At 39.0% G+C, this 20,872-nt stretch overlaps 2 protein-coding genes across 2 annotated transcripts; both read right to left on the bottom strand.

The window, feature by feature from the left end:
- Positions 1 to 995: 995 nt before the first annotated feature.
- On the bottom strand, positions 996 to 11,694 carry dalrd3 (DALR anticodon binding domain containing 3). Its single transcript, XM_077715522.1, has 14 exons — positions 11,640 to 11,694; positions 8,495 to 8,760; positions 7,159 to 7,466; positions 6,072 to 6,385; positions 5,713 to 5,771; positions 5,543 to 5,644; positions 5,403 to 5,467; positions 4,296 to 4,354; positions 4,130 to 4,212; positions 3,519 to 3,645; positions 2,589 to 2,647; positions 2,370 to 2,486; positions 2,221 to 2,289; positions 996 to 1,921 (listed from the first exon to the last, which is right to left on the bottom strand). The coding sequence occupies exons 2-14, from the start codon at positions 8,738 to 8,740 to the stop codon at positions 1,802 to 1,804; spliced, it is 1,728 nt and encodes a 575-aa protein (XP_077571648.1). The 5' UTR covers positions 8,741 to 8,760; positions 11,640 to 11,694; the 3' UTR covers positions 996 to 1,801.
- A 258-nt stretch (positions 11,695 to 11,952) lies between these two features.
- impdh2 (IMP (inosine 5'-monophosphate) dehydrogenase 2) lies at positions 11,953 to 20,422 on the bottom strand. Its single transcript, XM_077715530.1, has 14 exons — positions 20,098 to 20,422; positions 18,227 to 18,275; positions 17,380 to 17,481; positions 17,171 to 17,245; positions 16,431 to 16,637; positions 15,849 to 15,936; positions 15,500 to 15,699; positions 15,314 to 15,404; positions 14,904 to 14,999; positions 13,282 to 13,425; positions 13,073 to 13,217; positions 12,769 to 12,912; positions 12,422 to 12,505; positions 11,953 to 12,244 (listed from the first exon to the last, which is right to left on the bottom strand). Exons 1-14 carry the CDS (start codon positions 20,196 to 20,198, stop codon positions 12,223 to 12,225), a joined length of 1,548 nt encoding a protein of 515 aa, XP_077571656.1. The 5' UTR covers positions 20,199 to 20,422; the 3' UTR covers positions 11,953 to 12,222.
- Positions 20,423 to 20,872: the final 450 nt, after the last annotated feature.

The following is a 20,872-nucleotide window of genomic DNA, read 5'->3' as shown; positions in this document are numbered from 1 at the left end:
CACCAAACTTCCCGCAAACAGAAGTGATGGCACTGCCTTGGCAGTGATCATTCGATAAAATTGGATTTGATGTTTACTGCCATCAATGCAGCAAACGAGTTAATTGCAAAAACAATTGCCGTTTTCAACCTGATTTTTCTCACCTGATCAAAACAAAAGTTATTTGAAGTAGTAACTTCACTGACTTCAAGATGTAGTACAGGGAAATACTAAGAAATTCAAAAAAGTATATCTACACGATACTTGTTTTATGATGACCAGATGCACAGCTCTTTTTAGATACACACAAGGACTCGATAAGCAATTGAATAGTGTACATATACATTTATATGTTGGTGAGAAAATTAACTTAATAAAGCAACAATTTACTGGTTGAGCCCTCTTTAGTTTTAATTTCTGGCAATAAGGCCCAAGAAACAAAATTTGTTTGAGACCCTTGAAAAGCAATCAACTTCATGGGAGAGTTACTGTCAGCCAGTATAGTACTAAATGTAAGTAGGTTTGGTTACCTGGGAAGAGTATTAGACTTACCTAGTAATTGTTTTCCTTGTCATGCAGTGAAAATTCAGCAGGTATGTCCTTGGAAATACCACCTAGACCTTCCCAAAATGCTCTACACAGCAGTTATCTAAATTGCTATGATGCATATAAGACATGATTGTTTTAAAATGTTTTTTTTAGTGAAGTTGCTCTCTCCACAGGTGACACATTTTGCACACTTCCTCTTCCTTGATTGGACTTCCTGTGTCACTCATTTTGAAATCTTGATCAACCTATAACAATATTGTACAGTTTTGCATTTTTAATGGCATTCCATTAAATATAGTAGATTGCTTATTTCTAAAGCACAAACAGCAATTTCCAGTGTTTGCATCTAGATTTAGGTGTAATCTATATATTTGAAAACATATTGCCCCCCATTGGTGAAACTGGTACACTACAGTTTTAAGTCAACTGCCGAGGTAAACCACGCTGACAACAAAAACAGACAAAAATCCTTCTTCTGTTTTAATTCTATGAGCATAGATGCACAGGCCAATAACATTTACAGTGAATGCATCATCATTTTTTTTAAATGTCCCTCCATTACCCTTATCATGAAAACAAAAAAGGGTTATTTAAAAATATAAATAAGTTAGGCATATCAACATTTGAATTTCATGCAGTGGAAGGTGACATTTATTTACAATTCCATTTGAAAAATAAGGATGGCACATGATAGATGAAGTGAAATGGCAACAAGATGACTTTGTAATATAATTGATTAATCATGAATTTTGATGATTCCCCTCCCATAAATAATTATTTAGAAAACAAAAATCTTCATATACAATATATTCATGCTCTTTCGTGCATTACCGTGATGGCCTGACTAGACTAAAAGAAATCATATGAAAATGTCTATTTAGAAGATTCATACTACATCTTGAATAACTTTGCTGTACAGGCCTGGTTAAATTGTATAATAAATATTTGTCTGTTATACATAAATTGAAGGAAGCTAAATCACATGGATTCGGGAATGCGGCTCATCATAAGCAGGTTTTTTGTGCTGAGACAATGAAATATTGGTATACTTGGCACAAAGACTAGGATTCAAAGTTGAAATATGGCATCACATTAAAAAGAGATTCAAACTACTGTATGGTGTGTTTAGGTGCACAACTCATTGGCTACAAGAGAATGTGAATGAGGCCATATCACATTGATTTGACATATTAAAACAGATGTGGAATAAAAATGTAACACTACGCTACGGGCGAGCGGCAGGTAGGGCCGAGCGAGACACAGAATATGGAGGCTAAAGTTGCCGAATGGGTGGAAGGTTGAGAGTTTCCAGGGCGCTGTGGTAGAGCTCCCGCAAAGCTCTCAAAAGATAGAGGCGGCAAAACATCTGGTTGAAGAGATGAGGCAATGGCTCCTGAGGAAAAAAAAGAGAATAATCCCTCCAACATTACTCAACAAGAACATAAATCTGTCATACAATTGAACCTGTTACAGTACTTGAAAGAAAACAAGTGATATTTACACTTGTTGTTGTGGTTAAATCTATTTTCACTCAAAGAAATGTCTCACAGATAATTAGCATTTTAGTCAAATGAACTAGAATCAAAATAAAATAAAAACAGAGAGATGAAGGAAAGGATGTATTAAAGATACCAGTTATTAGTGACAGTCTCCTAATACTACTTCTATAAAGAACTCCAAACATGGCCTCACCCCCAAGACGTGGACTCTGTTGTAATACGAGCTGAAGTCTTTACTGAGAGACACCAAAAACTTGCAAATCTGAGCGTGGGGGGAGAAATAGCAATTCAATAAAAAGTTTCACAGTCAATGTGAATTCTTCAAACCGGTTTTATTCTAACCTGTTCCGTTTTCAGGCTGACGCGAGCCCCTGCCCCTTCACTGTCCAACGCTTGTCCTGATTGGTCCAGCAGCTCAGAGAAGGGAATGAGGTAATTGAAGAGTAGGAGCCACTCTCCCTGCAAAAAAAAAAACATTTGCCACCAGTTTGTTCAGTAGTATAAAAAGCAGTTGAGTTGGAAAAAAAACGTTTTGATTCCATAAAATGTAGTACAGCATACCTCTTCTTTGAGGGCAGAAAAGTCCAGTTCTGAACTATCAGGAATTTCTGGGTACAAACCTGCAAAAAATGCAAGATCATCACATCTGGAATAAGCAAGTATTTTTTTTGTGTTTGTTTTATGCAGATTTTTAACACCGCTTTTGCCGGTGAGGGACGGGGGTGCTTGAGCCTACCTCAGGTGACCATTAGATTGACCACCTGTCTGTCACAGGGTACATAAAGAGATAGACAACCATTCACACCCCCACTGTGCGGGAATCGATTCCTTGCTTGCCCTCAACGAAGTCAATTACAGATGCTTGTTGTAACACACACACATAAACACACACACACACTGGGCGCTGCTCCAGAAGTAGAAGCTGTTCCGCCTACAGTTGTCATGGTAACAAAATCTGCAGTCCCACACTCGCAGTTGCTCACAGCAAGACAACAAAATGGAAAAAAATCTACTGTAGTTTTTGTTGATAGGGGTGGGGAGTTTGAGAAAAAAGCATATCTTGTCTACCTGAGAATTGTTTTAACTTGACCCCTCACCCCCCAAAAATATGTGTAAAACGTATTGATGTGGTACATGAAAATAGTCACTTGTAGTTAAAGTGCAACTAGGTACCGTTATATATAACATGAATGAAAGGAGATTCATACATTTATCACAACTCATAATAAAGCTCACAAGTGCCTCAATGAACTGCATTTGTCTTTTTTTTTTTTGTATAACATTGTACTTATTGTTCTATTTATTCATTATTTGTTTTAGTGTTATGTTCATAAATTTTCACGAATGATGAATGTGTCTTGAGCAATGTAAAAACCTGAATTTATGAAGAAAATGCATTGATTATGAGACGTCCTGTCCTTTTTTGGGACAAATATAAAGTATTTTAAGTGCACCATATGATCTGAAAAAAAAGAAAAAACATAACTTCACCTTTCTCCACTCCTCGGTCGTAGCTATCAAATAGTGTGTGCAGTCTTGCGCAGTTGTACATGACAAACACGCCGCCTCTTGGCCCTTTGGTAGATACGCCGCCTTCTGTCTGGACATCCAGCGTCACCTGAACAGAAAAATGTGGAATCACACATATCCAAGGCTTATTATTATAATTTAATAATCAAATTCAATTGTACCTTTACTGACAAAATTAATTGGTTACAGAACTTTTTTTTGAAACTTCTTTGAGGAAAGTTTAAAAAAAAATGATGCATAAGGAAACTTATTTAGGTTTTGGGGGATTTCATAACTTGGATCTTTTTCGTATCTCGAGTCACTCATTTGTATGTAAAAAAAAATTGTAACCTGAAAGTGTTGGTACCTAGAGGAGTTTGTAAGTAGAGGTATGACTGTATTTTAAAATGTCTGTGTATGGACATTTCAAGACTCTATCTGTCATGGAGTTGAGTAGGGTAAATACAGTAAAATGGGTCCTGTTTTTTGGGTAGCCATTATAGGCCATTAATTGGCCAATCTTCCAAATGTCTGTTAAACATTTACAATAATTAAATATCTGTACGAAAGACGACATGGTATTGCAGACTCACTGGACTGGTGTGGACTGTCGAGAGTAGTTCAAATCTGATTGTGGCAGAGCTCATTACCCTGATGATGTCATCCCATGTCTGACCTACAAAATGTGAAGGGGAAATGCAGTTCATTTATTCCAGCTACGGTTAACCGTGACTGTTACACACATGCACACGCACATACCTTCTACTTGATCCCCATATTTCATCTCTGAGGCTTCCTTCATTTGACCTCTTCTAAGCCTGTTGAAAGGGAAACAGAAAAAACATTTAATTAAAGGGGGCGGTGGTGCATTCAAATGTGAATGTTTTAATAATTGTATATGGTCATTGCCTGATTAAAAACACTGGTGTTTTTCTAACACCTTTCACCTAGGTTTTGAGAAATCTTTTATCTGCCACTAGGAGCAACTGAAAAACTCGGTGGTCCGATGTCCGCCTTTTACCCAGATCCTTCCTTTGCTCTGATGTATGTCGCGCTCCTTACCTCCACCACGTGCCCCCCCACCTCCTTGGCGGCCCACCTCAAGACAAATTGCAACTCATGCAGCAGCTTAGCTAACACTTAGTACTTGGGCGGACTCCAAGTCGAATGGGCACACAGCAGGTTTTATAATTGAATCATTTTCCAATTATTTTAAGAGGAAATGTATTTCTTTTATGCATAGGACAACACTTTTAACACTACTGTTGGATGATTCATATGCCTATATTTCACTCTCCTCCAGATATATGTAAAATGTCAATTTATATAATATGCTCAAACGTCAGACCTCGAAAAGCAAAAGTAAGAATATTGTAGCGATGGGGTCACATAAGAAAGGGACGGAGGTACCCTAACAAGTTTCTCAAAGAGACGGAATTGCCATTTTTGGGTGTCTGACAGCCATGATGCAAAGACAAATTTATATTAAGTCGCTTGGGAATTTTTTCACTGATCAAATAAAGGTAAAATAGTGAGCTGAGAGTGCTTTACATTATACCATATGCTTAAAAAACAGAGGTTTGCACCCCCATTCACTGTCAGTGAGGGCGATAGACGTCTAAGCCATTTGAACTAGCAGGACTGACAGTCAATAATTTTGTTTCAGTGCCATTTGAACTAAAAGAACTTAGCAGTGAATAACCACTATCAGTCCTCTCCGTCAAAATGGATTGGACGTCTAATGTCGTCAGTGAGTACATTTTAATAGAGGAAAGGAGTTTTCTAGTTGCATTCTACTTCATAAATCCAAAGTAGTAAATTCTATTAAGGACATAATTTGTAATGAGAAGGAATGAGATGTCTTACTGCAAGTACTGTGCAGCTGAGAGTTGAGAAGCAGGTGTCTTGACAGGCCCACACACCAGATGTCTCTGCACACACCCAAGAGCACGAGATATAAATAGCTCCGTGTGTGTGTCTGTGCGCACGTGTGTGTGGTTGGTTACCTGAGTGTGCATCGCCCCACTGGCTCTCCACAGCATGGCTATCTGCTGCTGGCGGAACTCATCCTGACAAGAAGTCACGTGCAATGTGGTCGCCGTGATAACCTACAAAATGTTGTGTAGATATCATTGGTTGATCTGTTGTGGATCTTTAGGTATGTGTGGTGTCTTACTGTGCAGTCGGCTGCGGCCAGGTCCAGTTGTGCCAGATGGGAAACACTGTCTCTGTAGACTGAATGCATTTGTACCAATAAAAGATAGGTTTTAGGGGACACACTGCTCAATTAAGTCATCAATCTAACCCTTCTGTTCCATGTGAATTATTCTCTAATGGAGATACTCTGGATTATTTGATACTTCCATTACATGATGTGTATTTTATATTTTTATACATTTTGACAAAAAGTTTCCTAATTCCCTTGTAAAATAGCAATGAAGTCAAATCCATAGCCATAATGCTTATAATGTATGTGTTCCATTTAGAACAACCTCAGGAATAGAACAAAATAACCTCAGGGTACAGTAGACTCACCTGTGCAAGTTCCAAGGCTGGGATCGTATCCTTGCAAGCCCTCATCCTGAAACACTCGTTTTAAGTTTATCCTGATTGCTCCTTCATTCTCAACTTTGTCTGCTTTCTTCTTGCCCGGCCCGCCATTCATCCTCCTGTCCTTCTCAATTTCCTTCTCTCGGTATGCTGACTTTTCCAGCGCATCCTGAATCTTCTCCTCTCGCTCCTCGTTGGTCCAATTGTCAGGGAATGTAGGCCAGTCGATTCCCAGAGTGCGAAGGAAGTTGACAATGACGCTGTCTTTGGGCAGCAGAGGACACATAGACACTGTAAACCTGAAATAGTGGCCAAGAAAGAACAGTCATAGGCTGCACATATCACATCTGGTCTAGTAGTCAAATTTAGAAGATATTTTTCACTGGAAAAATATTTTAAAACAATATATATATACTTTACAACAACAACAAAAACATCTCTAGTGAAGTGGCGATGATTACGATACCCTTGCTGAAAAATACAGGGGGAAGAAATGACTTTTGTCCCAAGGGCCATTCATTTCGATAAATCACAGCCTTCAACAACCACTTGTCCCCCTTGCAGGAGCCTTACTAAACCCACTCAGAGCCATGTACATGCACACAACTCACTGTTGGACATACCTTTCCCATTAGCACTGTTTTTATTCATGTATATATACTGACAAAGTGACAAATGTGAGGGCAGCTTGGTGGAGGAGTGGTCAGCAGGTCAGCCTTGCAAATCTGAGTTGGAGGGTTCAATCCCAAATTTGGACCTTCCTTTGCAGAGTTTGCATGTTCTCCCCAGGCCTGTGTGGGTTTACTCAGAGTACTCTGGTTTCCTCCCACATTGGAAAAAATGCATGGTAGGCTTTTTGAACACTCTAAATTGCCCTGAGATATTGGATTGGATAACTTTATTCATCCCTTATTTAGGAAATTAAATTTATAAGAGCATGATATCAGCATGAATCCTCGTGCCCTGTGATTGGCTGGCTACTACCCCATGCCTGGTGCACCAAGTTGGTTTGGATATGCTGCAGCACCCCGGCGACTATTGTAAATTTAAGCGGAAATTCAATCTAACTTACCCTTGCCCTCTCAACAGTGCCCCCGTGTGGTCGGCCAACAGAATGGTCCTAAGTTGTCCCAAAGTAAGGCTGTCAGGAGTCGGGGGTTCCGGTTTGGGGTGCAGGGCCGGACAGTTGAGCACCACGCAGCCTTGCCTCTGCTCAGGAGGTGTCAGGTACTGCGTCAGGCCGCTCTCCAGTACAGCCCTGAAGGCTGCAGCACGGTCCACCCTCACCCTCAAGCCCTCATCCATTACTTCTCCACTTGCCAGAGGGAGGACCCCACGTCCTCGGACAGATAGAATCCTGGACATCACCGCCAGAGGAACCTTTGTGGAAACAAAATTGTTCATTAGTACAGTGGTATTGATAGATTTGTGTCCAAAGTCCATTATCATTGTATAGTTCGTTGCTGAGGAGAGGAAAGTCTGGGCTTCCCTGCTGAAGGTGCTGCCCCCGCCACCCGACTTTGGATGAAGCGGAAGAAGATGATACGAGTCCCTTGCTCTTGTTTTTCATCGGGTGTTTACATATTTTACAGTATTTATTTGGAGGTATGTTATCCCATACTTAGTTTCCAATCAGAATACATGGGAATTGTGCTTTAGTTTGCGTGTAGAAGGAAGTCCATCAAATTCTATTTAATTTGTCTTGACTGGTAGGGATCATTGACTCAATTTCACCTGGAATAGACTCCAGTGTACCCACGATGCTGTGCATTTTTTGTGCATAAATAATTGCAATTGAGGATGACTGTTTGACCTATATTGCGATCAGGCACTCATGGGTATGTAATTATCGCCTCGAGCACACCGTTGGGTCGATCACTATGCTCTTTAACTATGGCCTCCTTGGTGAGTGTTTTTAAAAATGATTCTTAATACAAATGTACTGTGGAGTGTACAGTAGATGTTAATAATGACCCCTGCCCTTTTATATCTTTGGAAAGTGACACACCATCTGTATAGGGAAGTTGTAACCATGTATTAAGTATACTGTACAAGTCTTTATAAATTTATTTCATCAAGGAATTTTACTCTATTTTTTTGGAGACGATGCTGCATGATACCATATTAGGCGTTTGGGAAATTCATAGTGTACAATAAATGTCCATTTTATTTTTATCATATCCTGGTAGCTATAAGTAGCAAAATCAAGGTAGTTTATTATGGCTGTTTTTACAGATCTGCATGTTTCCATATAACTGAACGTAGAATACATTATCGCACAGCTTTTTAAGGTAAATGGAACTATGTTGTGCTTACATGAGTTTTTCCCGATCGTGTTTGTTGTTGTTGTTTATTAATTAATACAGAGTTATAAATGGAAGGTAAGTGTTGTAAAGCCAGAAGCCAACCTGTCCGTCCGCAAAGAGCGTGTTGAACATGGAACTCGGGGACAAGAAGTCTCGGGTTCGGAGGTTCTTGGCACTGCTCTCCTTGAACCAAAGCTTCTCCGGATCCGGGAACATCCTGTCGCCGTCTCTCCGGCCAGAGTCGACCGCACAACGACGCGTGGGCCGCAGTGCGGAGCTCAGCGCCCGGACCGTGGTAGTGATACGGAGGGGTGCAGACGAATCCTCGGCGTTCTCCATCGTTATCATAACAATACAAACGGGCGCATCTACAAGCACATCGACGCCATGCTGTTACATCGGTGATCGAGGTGAGTGTAAATTTGGCTCCATTAAAGCGTGGGAAAATACACACACAGACGAGACCTCGTCGATGTTAATTATTGGCTCAAGTGGAAAGGGGGCGCATGGGGTGGGTGTTTTTTTTTTTTTTTTTTTTTTTTTTTTTTTTTTTTGCCCAAGCGGAACCACTGACTGTTCAGTTTGTGTTCCGTTTCGAGAACATTTCCGGGTTGGACCGAAGGAAAAGTCACCCAGACTCCGCCCCTCAAAAGGCAAACTAGTTGGGGCAAAAAGCGTCACTCGTATTAATTGCATAAAATGAAAAGAACATGAAGTGCAAAATGTGCACCATTAAAATTGGGCACCAGGCCGAGAGTAATGCACTAATACCAATATTTTTTGTACGGTTCATGATTTGCTGGTTTCCCAAATACTAAAAAAATTTGAGCACTTATTGTGTCATCAATTCCAATTGAGTATACGTACATACAAGGTGACTTAAGGCACGCCTACTTAGGGCACAATGAAACACTACAGACAATTTCTTGTTCAAATGGCACTGCACTTTAATGTTAGAAAATGGAAAAAAAAAAGTGGCAGACTGACAGATAGAATACTAAATGCAATAATTATTGTCCTCTGAATCAAGAAAGTAAAAATCCAATTGCACACTACCCTGGGAATAGCCTGCTTGTTGTTTATTTCGTATTATTCCAATCAAATATTGTGTGTTAAAGCCTGTCGGGCTCACATCTCTGGGTTCAAATCCAGGTCACATCCACGTGTGGATTTTGCTGATGTGTCTGTGCATTGGCTTTGAACTTTTACTGTGGTTCCCTCCCACATCACAAAAACATGCTCGGTAGGTTGACTACACACCTTTCGTTGTTTGCAGGTGAGAACGTGAATGTAAATGGTTGTTTGGATAATTGTGCCTTAGAATTAGCTGGCAACTAGTTGGCAGTGCACCCCGCCTCTAATAAAATAATAAAAGACTAAATAAAATGATCCACACACAATGCCCCTTTCTTCAATTACCACCCACATAAGGTCATGAATTACTCCAAATGTCAATCACAGAGTACATGCTAGTATGGACACAACCAATGCTGTTCACTATAAAAAATGTTGTACTAGAACAAATCAAGCATATTTTGAGTGTGGGAGGAAGCAGCAGAAAACCACGAAAGCACAGGTAAAATGAAAGTCACAATTAACAGGTGTATCTTTAAGAAAATAGTGTAACTTTTAGTTGTGATCATCTCTTGTAGATATTGTATCTATGCAACAATTGCATCTATGCAATAAATGTAGTCTGCCAAAAAGAATGAAGTGAGAAAAATGGCAACAAATTATTAACTTTTTTGGATGAGATTTGATAGTAAAGTCATTTTTTTTTACATTGTACATCAGTAAAATTATTGAATTATACTGATACTTTGATCGCATTTGTAACCTGCTCCTCTGTGACCATTTTTAATTGGTATTATTCGTGGCTGACAAGGAATACCCGGTCGCTTCCTGTTGTCTAAGCAAGCTGTGAGAAATCGTGTCATCAAGGAAAAACACCTTTGTGTCTTCTAAAATTTTTACAATGCAATATCCGCTAACAAAACAATAATGTTCAAATTTTTCCTGTGATAAATAATTAACGATGTGGCCATCTCAAGTGTTGAGATGTTTTATGCATGGTGGGGTAGAAACGGAGCCCCTAACCAGCTGGGGGTCACAGTCACAGCTGTATTATGGGTTCCGTTACAATCCCTCCCGCCAATGAATCTTGACCTGATAACATGTTGAAAAGGAGACAAAATCAGACTCTCTACAGAAATACAGGTTCCTTGTGAAATTGCATTGTATACAGCGCACAAAATGTTGTTCATTTGTCAATATTTACATGTAGATACATATTTATATCTCTATCTCTAGTATATCTATACAGTATTTCCAGGCGTCTCCTCTCGAAAGCAAATTGCAATTGAAATAATCTCTCATAATCTGCCATTCTCAACAATGGAAACAGAATCACATAAAGGCTGAAATCTGAGGCACTTAGATGTAATTTAAGTACTTTTGCTCTGAGATGTTACTCCAGTTATGAATTACTTCTGTGGTATTTGAATTTGATTCCAAAAAGATCTTAAAACCGCAAAAAAAAAAGTCAATTTCTTTCCATTTCTGTGTGAATGATCTTGGCCTTTGCGTCCTTCAATTTCTAGACCGAGGTCTCAAAAGGTTGATTTGGGTCTGTTGTTTTTTCGGAAAACGCAAATTAAAAAGCCTACTCCTTCATTAATCGTGGATGAGTCCAAATAAAATCTGAGATTGGTCTATTCCCAGGTTGTATGGGCATCAATCTAAAGAGACATATTTCAGATGTTTTTGGGTTGCCTATAGAATCAGCATTAGCCCGTGTAAGGGAACCAGGCAATTGTAGCTCATTCTAAACATGTTCTCAAAGAAAAACACATTGACACACAAAATGTGTGTCCCTGAAGATCACGCTGTCCACTCACCTGCTGCCTCCTTCATTGGCATGAATCATAGGCGGGGCCTCATCTTGAGTAACCGGTTAAATCAGAAAGGAAAGTAAAACTCAACACTTTCAGGATGTCAAAGCTACATGGAAAACCCTTAAAGGAATACGAGTACTTCCAGCAATTTTAACTTAAAAGTCGTAAACACATTAAGAAATCAGACAAACGCATTTTTGGGACTCAGACGCTGATGAGGAGCAAAGAATGATACATTCACTGCCAAGATGAAGGCTCAGGCTTCTGATACACCACACAAATGGAAATAAAATGACTCAAGTAAACTGTAAAGGAATTGTGAGGAAAGTATGCACGTGTGTTGTAAATCTCACCAGCACTACGGTCCGTCCTCTTGCTCGTCTTCGTCCTCCTCCTGCTCTGGTGGTAACTTCCTCTTTATAAGCCCATCAAATTGATTTCACTTTCACTTCTAACTACAAGAGTAAACTCCTCCTTCTCTAACTGATTCAACTCTTAACTGGAAAGGGAAACTTAATATCCTTTTGTGCACTGTATGATTAAATGTTAGTCAACCAATTCTAAACTTTTGATATGACAAAGTACATATCAAGTGAAGTTATGTATAGTTAATTTATATCACCATAGATTATCCAAAAGATATCATATGCACAAAACAAAATCAAATGAGGACGTGGAAAAAAAACTTTTATTTTCAAAAACAAAGTGTGAGTACCAGGCACGTGATAAGATGGAAGGCAATAGGGGACAGTCACATGTGCACTGACTGATAAGGCTTAGAGCACACATTACTCAAAGATGCATAGCATAGAAGATGCTAAAAATGGAAGACTTCATGAAGTGAAATGCACTGATGTGTATCAGAAATATATGCCACGACCTGGACACTTTTGGCATGGTTGCATAAAAAGTTAATGTTCAGCTGAAGGATCCTCTTCAAAAGAGCCGCTTTTCATAACTGTCATAAAAAGAAAACAAAAATCACAGGACTGATTTTGGCATTTCCTACCAAGAAAAATGGCACCAGTGATGATATAAGTAAGCCTCCTGAACAACCGTTGAAATGGAAAAACCTGTCCTAATTGGAAGACGTGTTGCGAAATGGCTTAATGTGGCGCCCCGTGCGTGTGCTTACCTGTGCAGACCGTGGACGCCACCCTCCATTTGAGCCGATGCAGTTCTCTTTTCGAATCTCAGCTCTCCACTGTACATCATGGCTCTGCCACAAGACAAGATAACCATTTTGTAAGAACGCAATGGAAGCATATATCGAACCGCTTCCAATGGGTTGAATTGTCATATGGCTGTAATGGTATGAACTTTCTTTACAAGAAAGAAAGCCGAGCCGAGTGGAGCGTAGAAATAAGTACATGTTTCCGAAATTACAAAGTTGAGATGTGAACAAGAATTTCGGTACACTATACTACGATCTCACACCATATGCTGTAGCGCTTCCAACCCCCGTCGTGCCTCTGTGTATACCTGAGCTGATTGAGGCTCTTGGTGCCAATATCCTGACACGAATGTTGAATGCCAGCCAGTAGATAGGGAACAAACTTGTGGATGGAACCTTTGTCCTGCACAGCTCCTGAAACACCCTGAGCAACTTTGACGTTGTCACTTTCACTGTGGGCACACATACACCCATACAGTCATCAGACAACAAAGATGTGTCCCCTGAACATAGTTGTCCTGGATGCACTCCAGCACCCCCGCAACTCTTGTGAGGAATAGAGGTACCGATAATAAAATGAAATGAATGATTGATTAGTCTATACATTCACACCTGAAGTATCTCGTCTGGGACCCCAAGTTTTTGTCCATAGCATCAAGGCAGCCCATGCCTCGATACTTTTTTAGCCTGATACCATCTGAGAAGAAATATTCTCCAGGAGCTTCGGTGGTGGCAGCAAGCAGAGAGCCCATCATCACTGCATAATAATATGAGAAATTAAAATGACTGTAGTGAGAGAAAAAAATCTAGCAGTGCAATACCTGTGGATGCACCAAGGGCCAGAGCTTTGGCAATGTGTCCAACGTTCTGAATACCCCCATCAGCGATGACGGGCACGCCAAAGTGTCGAGCGTACTCAGACACCTTATAAACTGCTGTGGCTTGAGGTCTGCCGCACGCCAGTACTGTTACGATAACAAAAGAGGAGCATTAAAGCAAGTAAAAGTAAACAGTCTTTCCTTGACTTATTTTACTTTCTTTGAAATGCACATTGACTTGTGCAAAAATTGAGCCAGAACAATGTCTCATTTAAACCGCGACATTGCAATATTCCCACTGTGATACTCACACTTTTTTGGACATATCTGACTCATTTAACAATCATTAGGCTCTCATCAGGATCGAAGTGTATTGCCGACAGCCTCGGCTAACATAAACGACCTGCCACATCTGCTTGTCAAGTCATTCCTTTGGTGTTGAACAGATAAGGAGACTTGCTACATCTTGGCTTTATTCAGCGCCCTTTGTTTGGTAATGAGACACGTCTCAGCTGCCCGCCCTCTGAACTTAAGTCCGAGTTTGTAAGTACCATTTGAGCGATCATACAGAGAGATGGAAAACATAGTACAGTACATTTTAGGTGTCTCATAAATGTCATTATGACAAGAGAGCACACAGTCTGGAAAGTAGAGGAAGAGAAAGCCACTAAGGTGAGTGGTATGATTAGTGATGTCACACGAACATCCCAAGCAACAAAAAAAGCCCCAAACCTCACAACTTTGATCTACAACTAATTCTACCAATCTAAACCAGTTAAACAACAAATGCATCAGTCTGAAATAGCCAATGGGAGCCCAAAGCAGGCTAAAAAAAATGAGCTGAGGCAGGAGAGAAAACTTACTGGAGAATCCTGTAACAGTGGATGGGGTTTTAGGGCTGTGAAGCTTTATTGATGGAGGTATACTCAGGGTAGCTGCGCACATCACCACCAAACATACCATACAGAGAAAAAGGGGAGTACAGAGTGAAAGAGATGGGAGAGTATATGGACGAAGAGATAAAGAGGATGCTGTGAGGTACCGCTTTACACAAATGGTGCAGCTGTTAAATAGTTAGGCATTATTACGATAGGAATTGTTGAAATGGTCATTGATAGGGTTTTTCAGACTTCTGATTCGAGCATTGGCAGTTTTAAGGTTATTTACCCATATTGTTGTTTAAGAGATTGAACTAAACATCTTTTTGGTATCAGTACAGTTTTGAGCTAAATATTGTTGCCCGCAGGAGTTGACATACATGATTGTAAATAATCTTCCTACATTGTTTAAATATGCAAGTCTCGACTGGAATCAGTCAAACAATGCACTCCATTTTGCCTCAATCGGTTCAATGCAATAGAAATCCACAATAGTTTCCATAGTAAAAAAAAAACTCAATTATAATTGGTCGCCGCCTTCTTTCTCTGACATGAGGGTCAGTCAATTTACATAGTAGCAATTAAGCATTAAGCAAGTACATGAAGCCATTCACACACAAGCATCTTTTTCAGCTTTAAGTGAAAGTGAACAATGGATGCCATTTTAGTTCTTCGCAGTCCTTGATTATAAATTCATGGTTGTGAACCATGTGGGTGGTTGTTTATTTACTTAGTTCAGCCACTAACCTTCCTGTGTGATGCAAATAGAGCCGCTGCCCATTCCCACTCTTAGTCCGTCCACTCCTGCATCAATCAAGTTTTTCGCCTGAGCAGTAGTGACCACTGAATGACAAGAACAAATCGATATTGGAGAAACACTGTAATAAGAAAATATCATTCCAAGGCATTAAAACACAAGTATGTTTCATATACTACATATAATTGGGAATACTTTTTATTGTTACCTTGCTTGCACTGAATAGGAACTTACTCTTTGCTTTAAAAAGTCAGTCCCAAAAAAAAGTGTGTGGAAGTGTATGGTTGCCTGAGATCTGATTTGCTGTCATCCAAATGTCATTCAAAGGCTAGAATCCCACAGAAAGTGGGCTAAAGGGGATTTGCAGTTGATTCCTTTGCTAAAGCATGACTGTACTCACCATTGCCAGCAATGACCTGCAGGTTTGGGTACTTCTCTTTAATGTGTTTTATCATGTTGATCTGGTACATTGAATTGCCCTGAGAGGAATCCTGTAAGTAATGGTGGCACATTATTCTTTCATTCAAACCAACTATCGCAGTCCATATGAGAAAAAATAATGTGTTTAAAATGACATTGTCCTCACCAGCACAATAACATCAACTCCACTCTGCATTAAAAGGTCCAGACGATATTCGTCATCCTTATGCGTGCCAATGGCGGCACCACACAGAAGCTGTTTGCGGGAATCTTTTGAGGCCAAAGGGAAGTCCCTGTTCTTTTTCAGGTCAGTTCGAGCAATGATTGACACCAAGCAGCCATCTTCATTAACAATGGGAAGTTTGCCTGAAAGAAGAACACAAATAAAGATGAGAAATGGTATGCTATGAATTTTTCAGAATAGTCCCCAAAAACTAAGACATTATTTTGTTCACTCTAACCTCTAATGAAAACTACAAAAATGCACAATCACAGGCAACAGTGACTTGTCCTACCTTTCTTACTCCTTTGGAGGATTTCGTTGGCTTCTTTCAATGTTACCCCAGCAGGAGCAATTACAAGATCCTCTCGCTTTGTCATTACCTGTCAAGTTATGTAAACAGGTACAATGAGAAACATTATAATATATCAGATTCCACCCAGTCTTGCAATTTAAATACACCCTACACTGTAGAACATGTGTCAAAGTGGCGGTCCGGGGGCCAAATATGGCCCGCTGCATCATTTTGTGTGGTCCAGGAAAGTAAATCATGAGTGCTGACTTTCTGTTTTAGGATCAAATTAAAATGAAGAGTATAAATGTATATTACATTTCCGGATTCTCCCCCTTTTAAATCAATAATTATAATTTTTTCATCATTTTTTCTATTTTTAGTTCAAAAATATTACATACACACCCATTAGTAACATTTTTCTATTTCTTAATTTTTGCATCTGTTGCACAAGTTGCACTTAAAATTCCTCTCAAATGTCCAAAGGAAATTAGTCTAATTACTGTGGATAGTTTGTCAATATGCATTTTGGCTTATCATCACCTTCACCTATGGTATCATCCTTATTAGTAAAATACCAGTCACCTCACTGAGAGGCAGATTGTGTTCCTCATCCTTGAGGAAGTCAATGTCTCTGGAGGAGATAATGCCAACCAGCTTGCTCCCCATTTTGCCGTCATCTGTGATGGGAATACCACAGAAGCCGTAGCGGGCCTTGGCCTGAAAGACGTCTCGCACCAGGTGATGAGGGCTCATCACAACCGGGTCTGTGATGAAGCCTTGCTCGTACCTCTGGTGTAGGAAAGAAGAATGGGAGCAAGATAATAGTTTATATTTGTACTGGATCTAACAACACCAATGGATAATAACAGAAGAACCGAAACAATGATGATAAAATTCTGCGTGTGGGGGGTATAAATAATACAATATCACAACAAGGCTGTGTTTGGAATATACTAAGTAAATGTATAATATACTAAGTAAATGTATAACATACTAAGTAAATGTATAACATACTAAGTAAATGTATAACATACTAAGTAAATGTATAATGTCCTTCACTCACAACATTGATATCTGTATAAGTATCAGACGTGATTTTCTGCTGTTCCCACTTTAGCCACAACAGTACAATACAGATAAATTGTGACACCAAGATGTGTTTCACAAATGAATCTGCAATTTGCAGCAATCTATACAAAATATGCAATCATCTATGTTTTATGAAGATGATTTGAGCTAATGGTGACAACTTGTATCAAAAAAAAAAAAATCAGGTCAGTCATAGGTCAAGGTATCATTATAAAACAGTCACCAATCCATACCTTGACTTTACGGACTTCATTGGCCTGGAACTCGGGAGTGCAGTTATGGTGGATGAAGCCAATCCCACCTGTTAGCTTAAAGAAGACCATACATTATTATACATCATTCGATATTGCAAATTTCATAAATTGTAAAAGATGATAGAAACACACACTGTCCACAACATTGGGTACACTTCCACAAAAGGTCAAACAAAAGTCATACTTACTGCCATCGCGATAGCCATGTTTGCTTCAGTGACCGTGTCCATTGGGGAGGAGACACAGGGAGTTTTCATTGTAATTTGTTTAGTGAGTGCTGAGGTCAGGTCCTGGAGACACAAGATTTTCATTTGCATGTATTCCATGTATGTGTGTGAGAGTCACAAGACTCTGCGTATTCATATTTATGTTATTTGACTGTAACATCAACCATCTCACTGCCTGAAGTCATTGAATAAATCAATAATTGCATAATATATACAAGGATAGCTTTGATTTTTAATACATCTAAAGCACCTGGAATGCTTTTAAGATCAATCAATCTATCATTTGAATTAATTATCTAATAATCCATTTTGAGTGTTTTAATCAGTTTAATTTTATTTAAACATGTGTCAGCTCCAGGTGTGAAACTTGCCAGGGATTTTGAAAGGAAAATAAGGGTTGGGTGTGGAATGCAATCCAACATAACAGTTAAACAGGGGTAAATTCAACATTTTAAAGTTAGGTCTTAAACACATCCTTCCATTAAAAAGGTACTGTAAATTTTATTTTTCCAAAGTGTTAATTTTTTCGGTACATTTGTGGTCCCATCTTGAAACCAAGAGCCAAGGTTGAATATCATTACTAGCAATCAATGCATAACTGCAATTGAGACAAGTATATGCTGATATAAAATAAATAAATAAATAAATACATGTACAATGTGTTTAATTGAGGGGATGTTTAATTCTCCATAACCACTCCAAATGTCATATTAAACTCAGATTACTGCAGTCTAATCCCAACACATTTGCTGTAATCAGATTTGCCGTGTTGGTAAACAAATTGTGACAGCCATTAATGACGACTCACCACTTGATCTGCAGTGAAGTCAATGTAGCCTGGCAGAATTAGGAAGTCACTGAAAGGTGAGCACAAGATTATATTATAAGAATAACATATATAATGAAGCAGCCTAAGTAAAGGAAAACACAACTTTCAGAATAAATGTCCTTCGAACATCAATCGGGAATGAGTTTGAGCCTTTACCAGGTAACAGATTTCAACCAGGGCTATACACACATGCTGTGTTTACACATGTTAATGATGGTTAAGGCAATTTAAATGTAATTTAGCCAAGAATAGCAATTAGATTCTAATAGATTACACTATGAGCGACTGAGCACAAAGCATCAATGGTTTCTAAATAGTTTCTATCTCAGAAAGTGAAAATGATAGCCACAAAACTGACTGGTTTATTAGGAAGGTTTTAAATTACACTAATGCCTAAGGCTGCATTTAAACAAGTGGCATGGATGCCTGATGACAACTAGACTAAAAACAGAAATGATGACCAAAGCAGCAGGTCGAAGCATGTGACACTGTTTTAAAGTTCTGACTCAATTTCATTCAAAGTGACGTTTTTTTCCTTCACATTTGAAGATATTCATTAGGCTGAATTACTTGCAAGTTAATGTGTGAATATAGAACCTGCATTATTGACAGGTAATTGGTTGAAACTACTAAAACTGATGTTACTGTGCATTACAGTTTAGTTTAGTAGGTTAAATTTCACTATGCAACCAGTTCAGGGTGCTAATTACCTACTGCTCATTGTTAACTGGTCGGCATAGGCTCCAGCACCAGCTGTAACCCGGTGATGATGACAATCATAAAAGCTGTACCATTCATCAATGTGTAAAATTAAGTACAGTGTAAGCAAGTTTATAATTTTTTCCTGTGCCTTAGCTCTATTTAACATATTTTTGGGAATACAATGCACAGTGAAAATCCTTTTTTTGTGTGCATTATCTATGAATTCTGGTTGTGCCTAACGACCTTAGACTTTTCAACCTGCTCCAGAAACTTTGTTATCATCTTATTGCAAACTTCTTACCATTCAAAAGCACAATCAGAGCCATTAATAATTTACATTTTTGACTTAATGTTTTGGAATGCAGGCACGTGAGCGAATCCAGAAAGAACATAGAAACTCTACGTTCTAATTTGCGTTGTACTTGAAATAAAATAGACTAAATGAGAGCGGCAATATCTTTCAATGACATGAATATGAAATAAAGAGGTCCTACAGAAAAAGTGAGTTATTTTTTTAAAGGAGAAAAATGCCAATTTATAGTGTATGGCATATATGATATGATCAAGCTTGCTTTTTGGGTAGCGAAAGTCTGACCCTAGAAAAGATAGATACATTAGTTCATCTGGGATATTTACTTTTTCTACACAGGATGATGTAATTGCCAATTGTTCACTGCCTTTATGAACTCATTTGCTGTGATACAAAAACCAGGGATCCATTAAAATTCACCCCTTTTTTACAGTGACCACATGCTAACTTTGGTATATTCCTACTGAAAAGACTCAAAATCAGGTAATTTCATGAATTAACTACATTGATGGCTACCACCATTATTGCAATGAAATATCATACAATCATAGACTGATGGTGTCAATTGTCAATTTTATTGTCATTTTTTAAAAATGTTTATAATATCAGTCTAAATTTACAATTCAACTCATTTTTGATAGACCACCTTTTACAATAACTAGCCAATTTCACTTTCCCACGTTTGTGAAGCTGTTAAGGAAGGACACAGGGCTCGATCAGTGCAGGTTCTTCCACATCAAACTCGTCCTTTCTTGGGTTAGTGGTGTAATAAAAGACCTTCCTCAACCTGGCATGATGGAAATGAAGATTTACAAGCAAAAAAAGGTCAGGATCTTACTTGTACGTGAGTCCATCTCCTCTGTTTGCCAACTGCTGACCCGTCAGTCCGTCCTCTGGGACGTTATCACCCATCTGTCCACTATTTATGTGTTCTGCCATGAGATCCAATGACCCCAAAGCGTCGACCTGCGGTTTCTACACTGTAATTTGCCTGATGAATAAAGCTATGCCTATGTATATATACAGAGAGCCGGGGTAAAACACCTTAAATTTTCGTGTAACCCTCCTTGTGCACGCCAGAAAGCGTGGGGAAGTAGTCCCTGACGTGAGAGGCCAAACCATGTGCTTCCTGTCTAATTGGTCGCAGTGTCTGTCGTCACATCCGCTCCAAACAGCGTCCAATCAGAGAAGGTCGTTTAATCAATTTGACAGCTTGCAATGGAAAAAATACAAATGTCTAAATTCAGGAAAGATTTTATATTCTTCTTGCTGGAAGTTGAAAATGTATTTAAATGATCATCATATAATAATAAAAAAAGCAAGTCCGGAATTGAAAATGATTCAGCTTCTAACATTCATTCTTTAACTTTATTAATTGCTTATCCGCACAAGGGTCCCGTGGGGTGCTGGAGCCTATCCCAGCTGACTTCGGGCATCATGTGGGAATTGTTGGCAAGCCGTGATAGGGCATTACACTTTTATTGAAATAATTGCCTTCTATATAATTAGGCACCAGCGTGAAAACTTATCAAAGTTAGCTCATAGTTTTAACACTTTGTTCCATATTTTGCTGAACGGGGCACAATATGTAGCATTGCAATAAATACACAAGA

Source organism: Stigmatopora nigra, chromosome 1 (genome assembly GCF_051989575.1).
Source record: "Stigmatopora nigra isolate UIUO_SnigA chromosome 1, RoL_Snig_1.1, whole genome shotgun sequence".
NCBI classification, from domain to species: Eukaryota; Metazoa; Chordata; class Actinopteri; order Syngnathiformes; family Syngnathidae; genus Stigmatopora; species Stigmatopora nigra.
The sequence above is the reverse complement of the archived record's forward strand: the minus strand, read 5'-3'. Positions and strand labels throughout refer to the sequence as shown.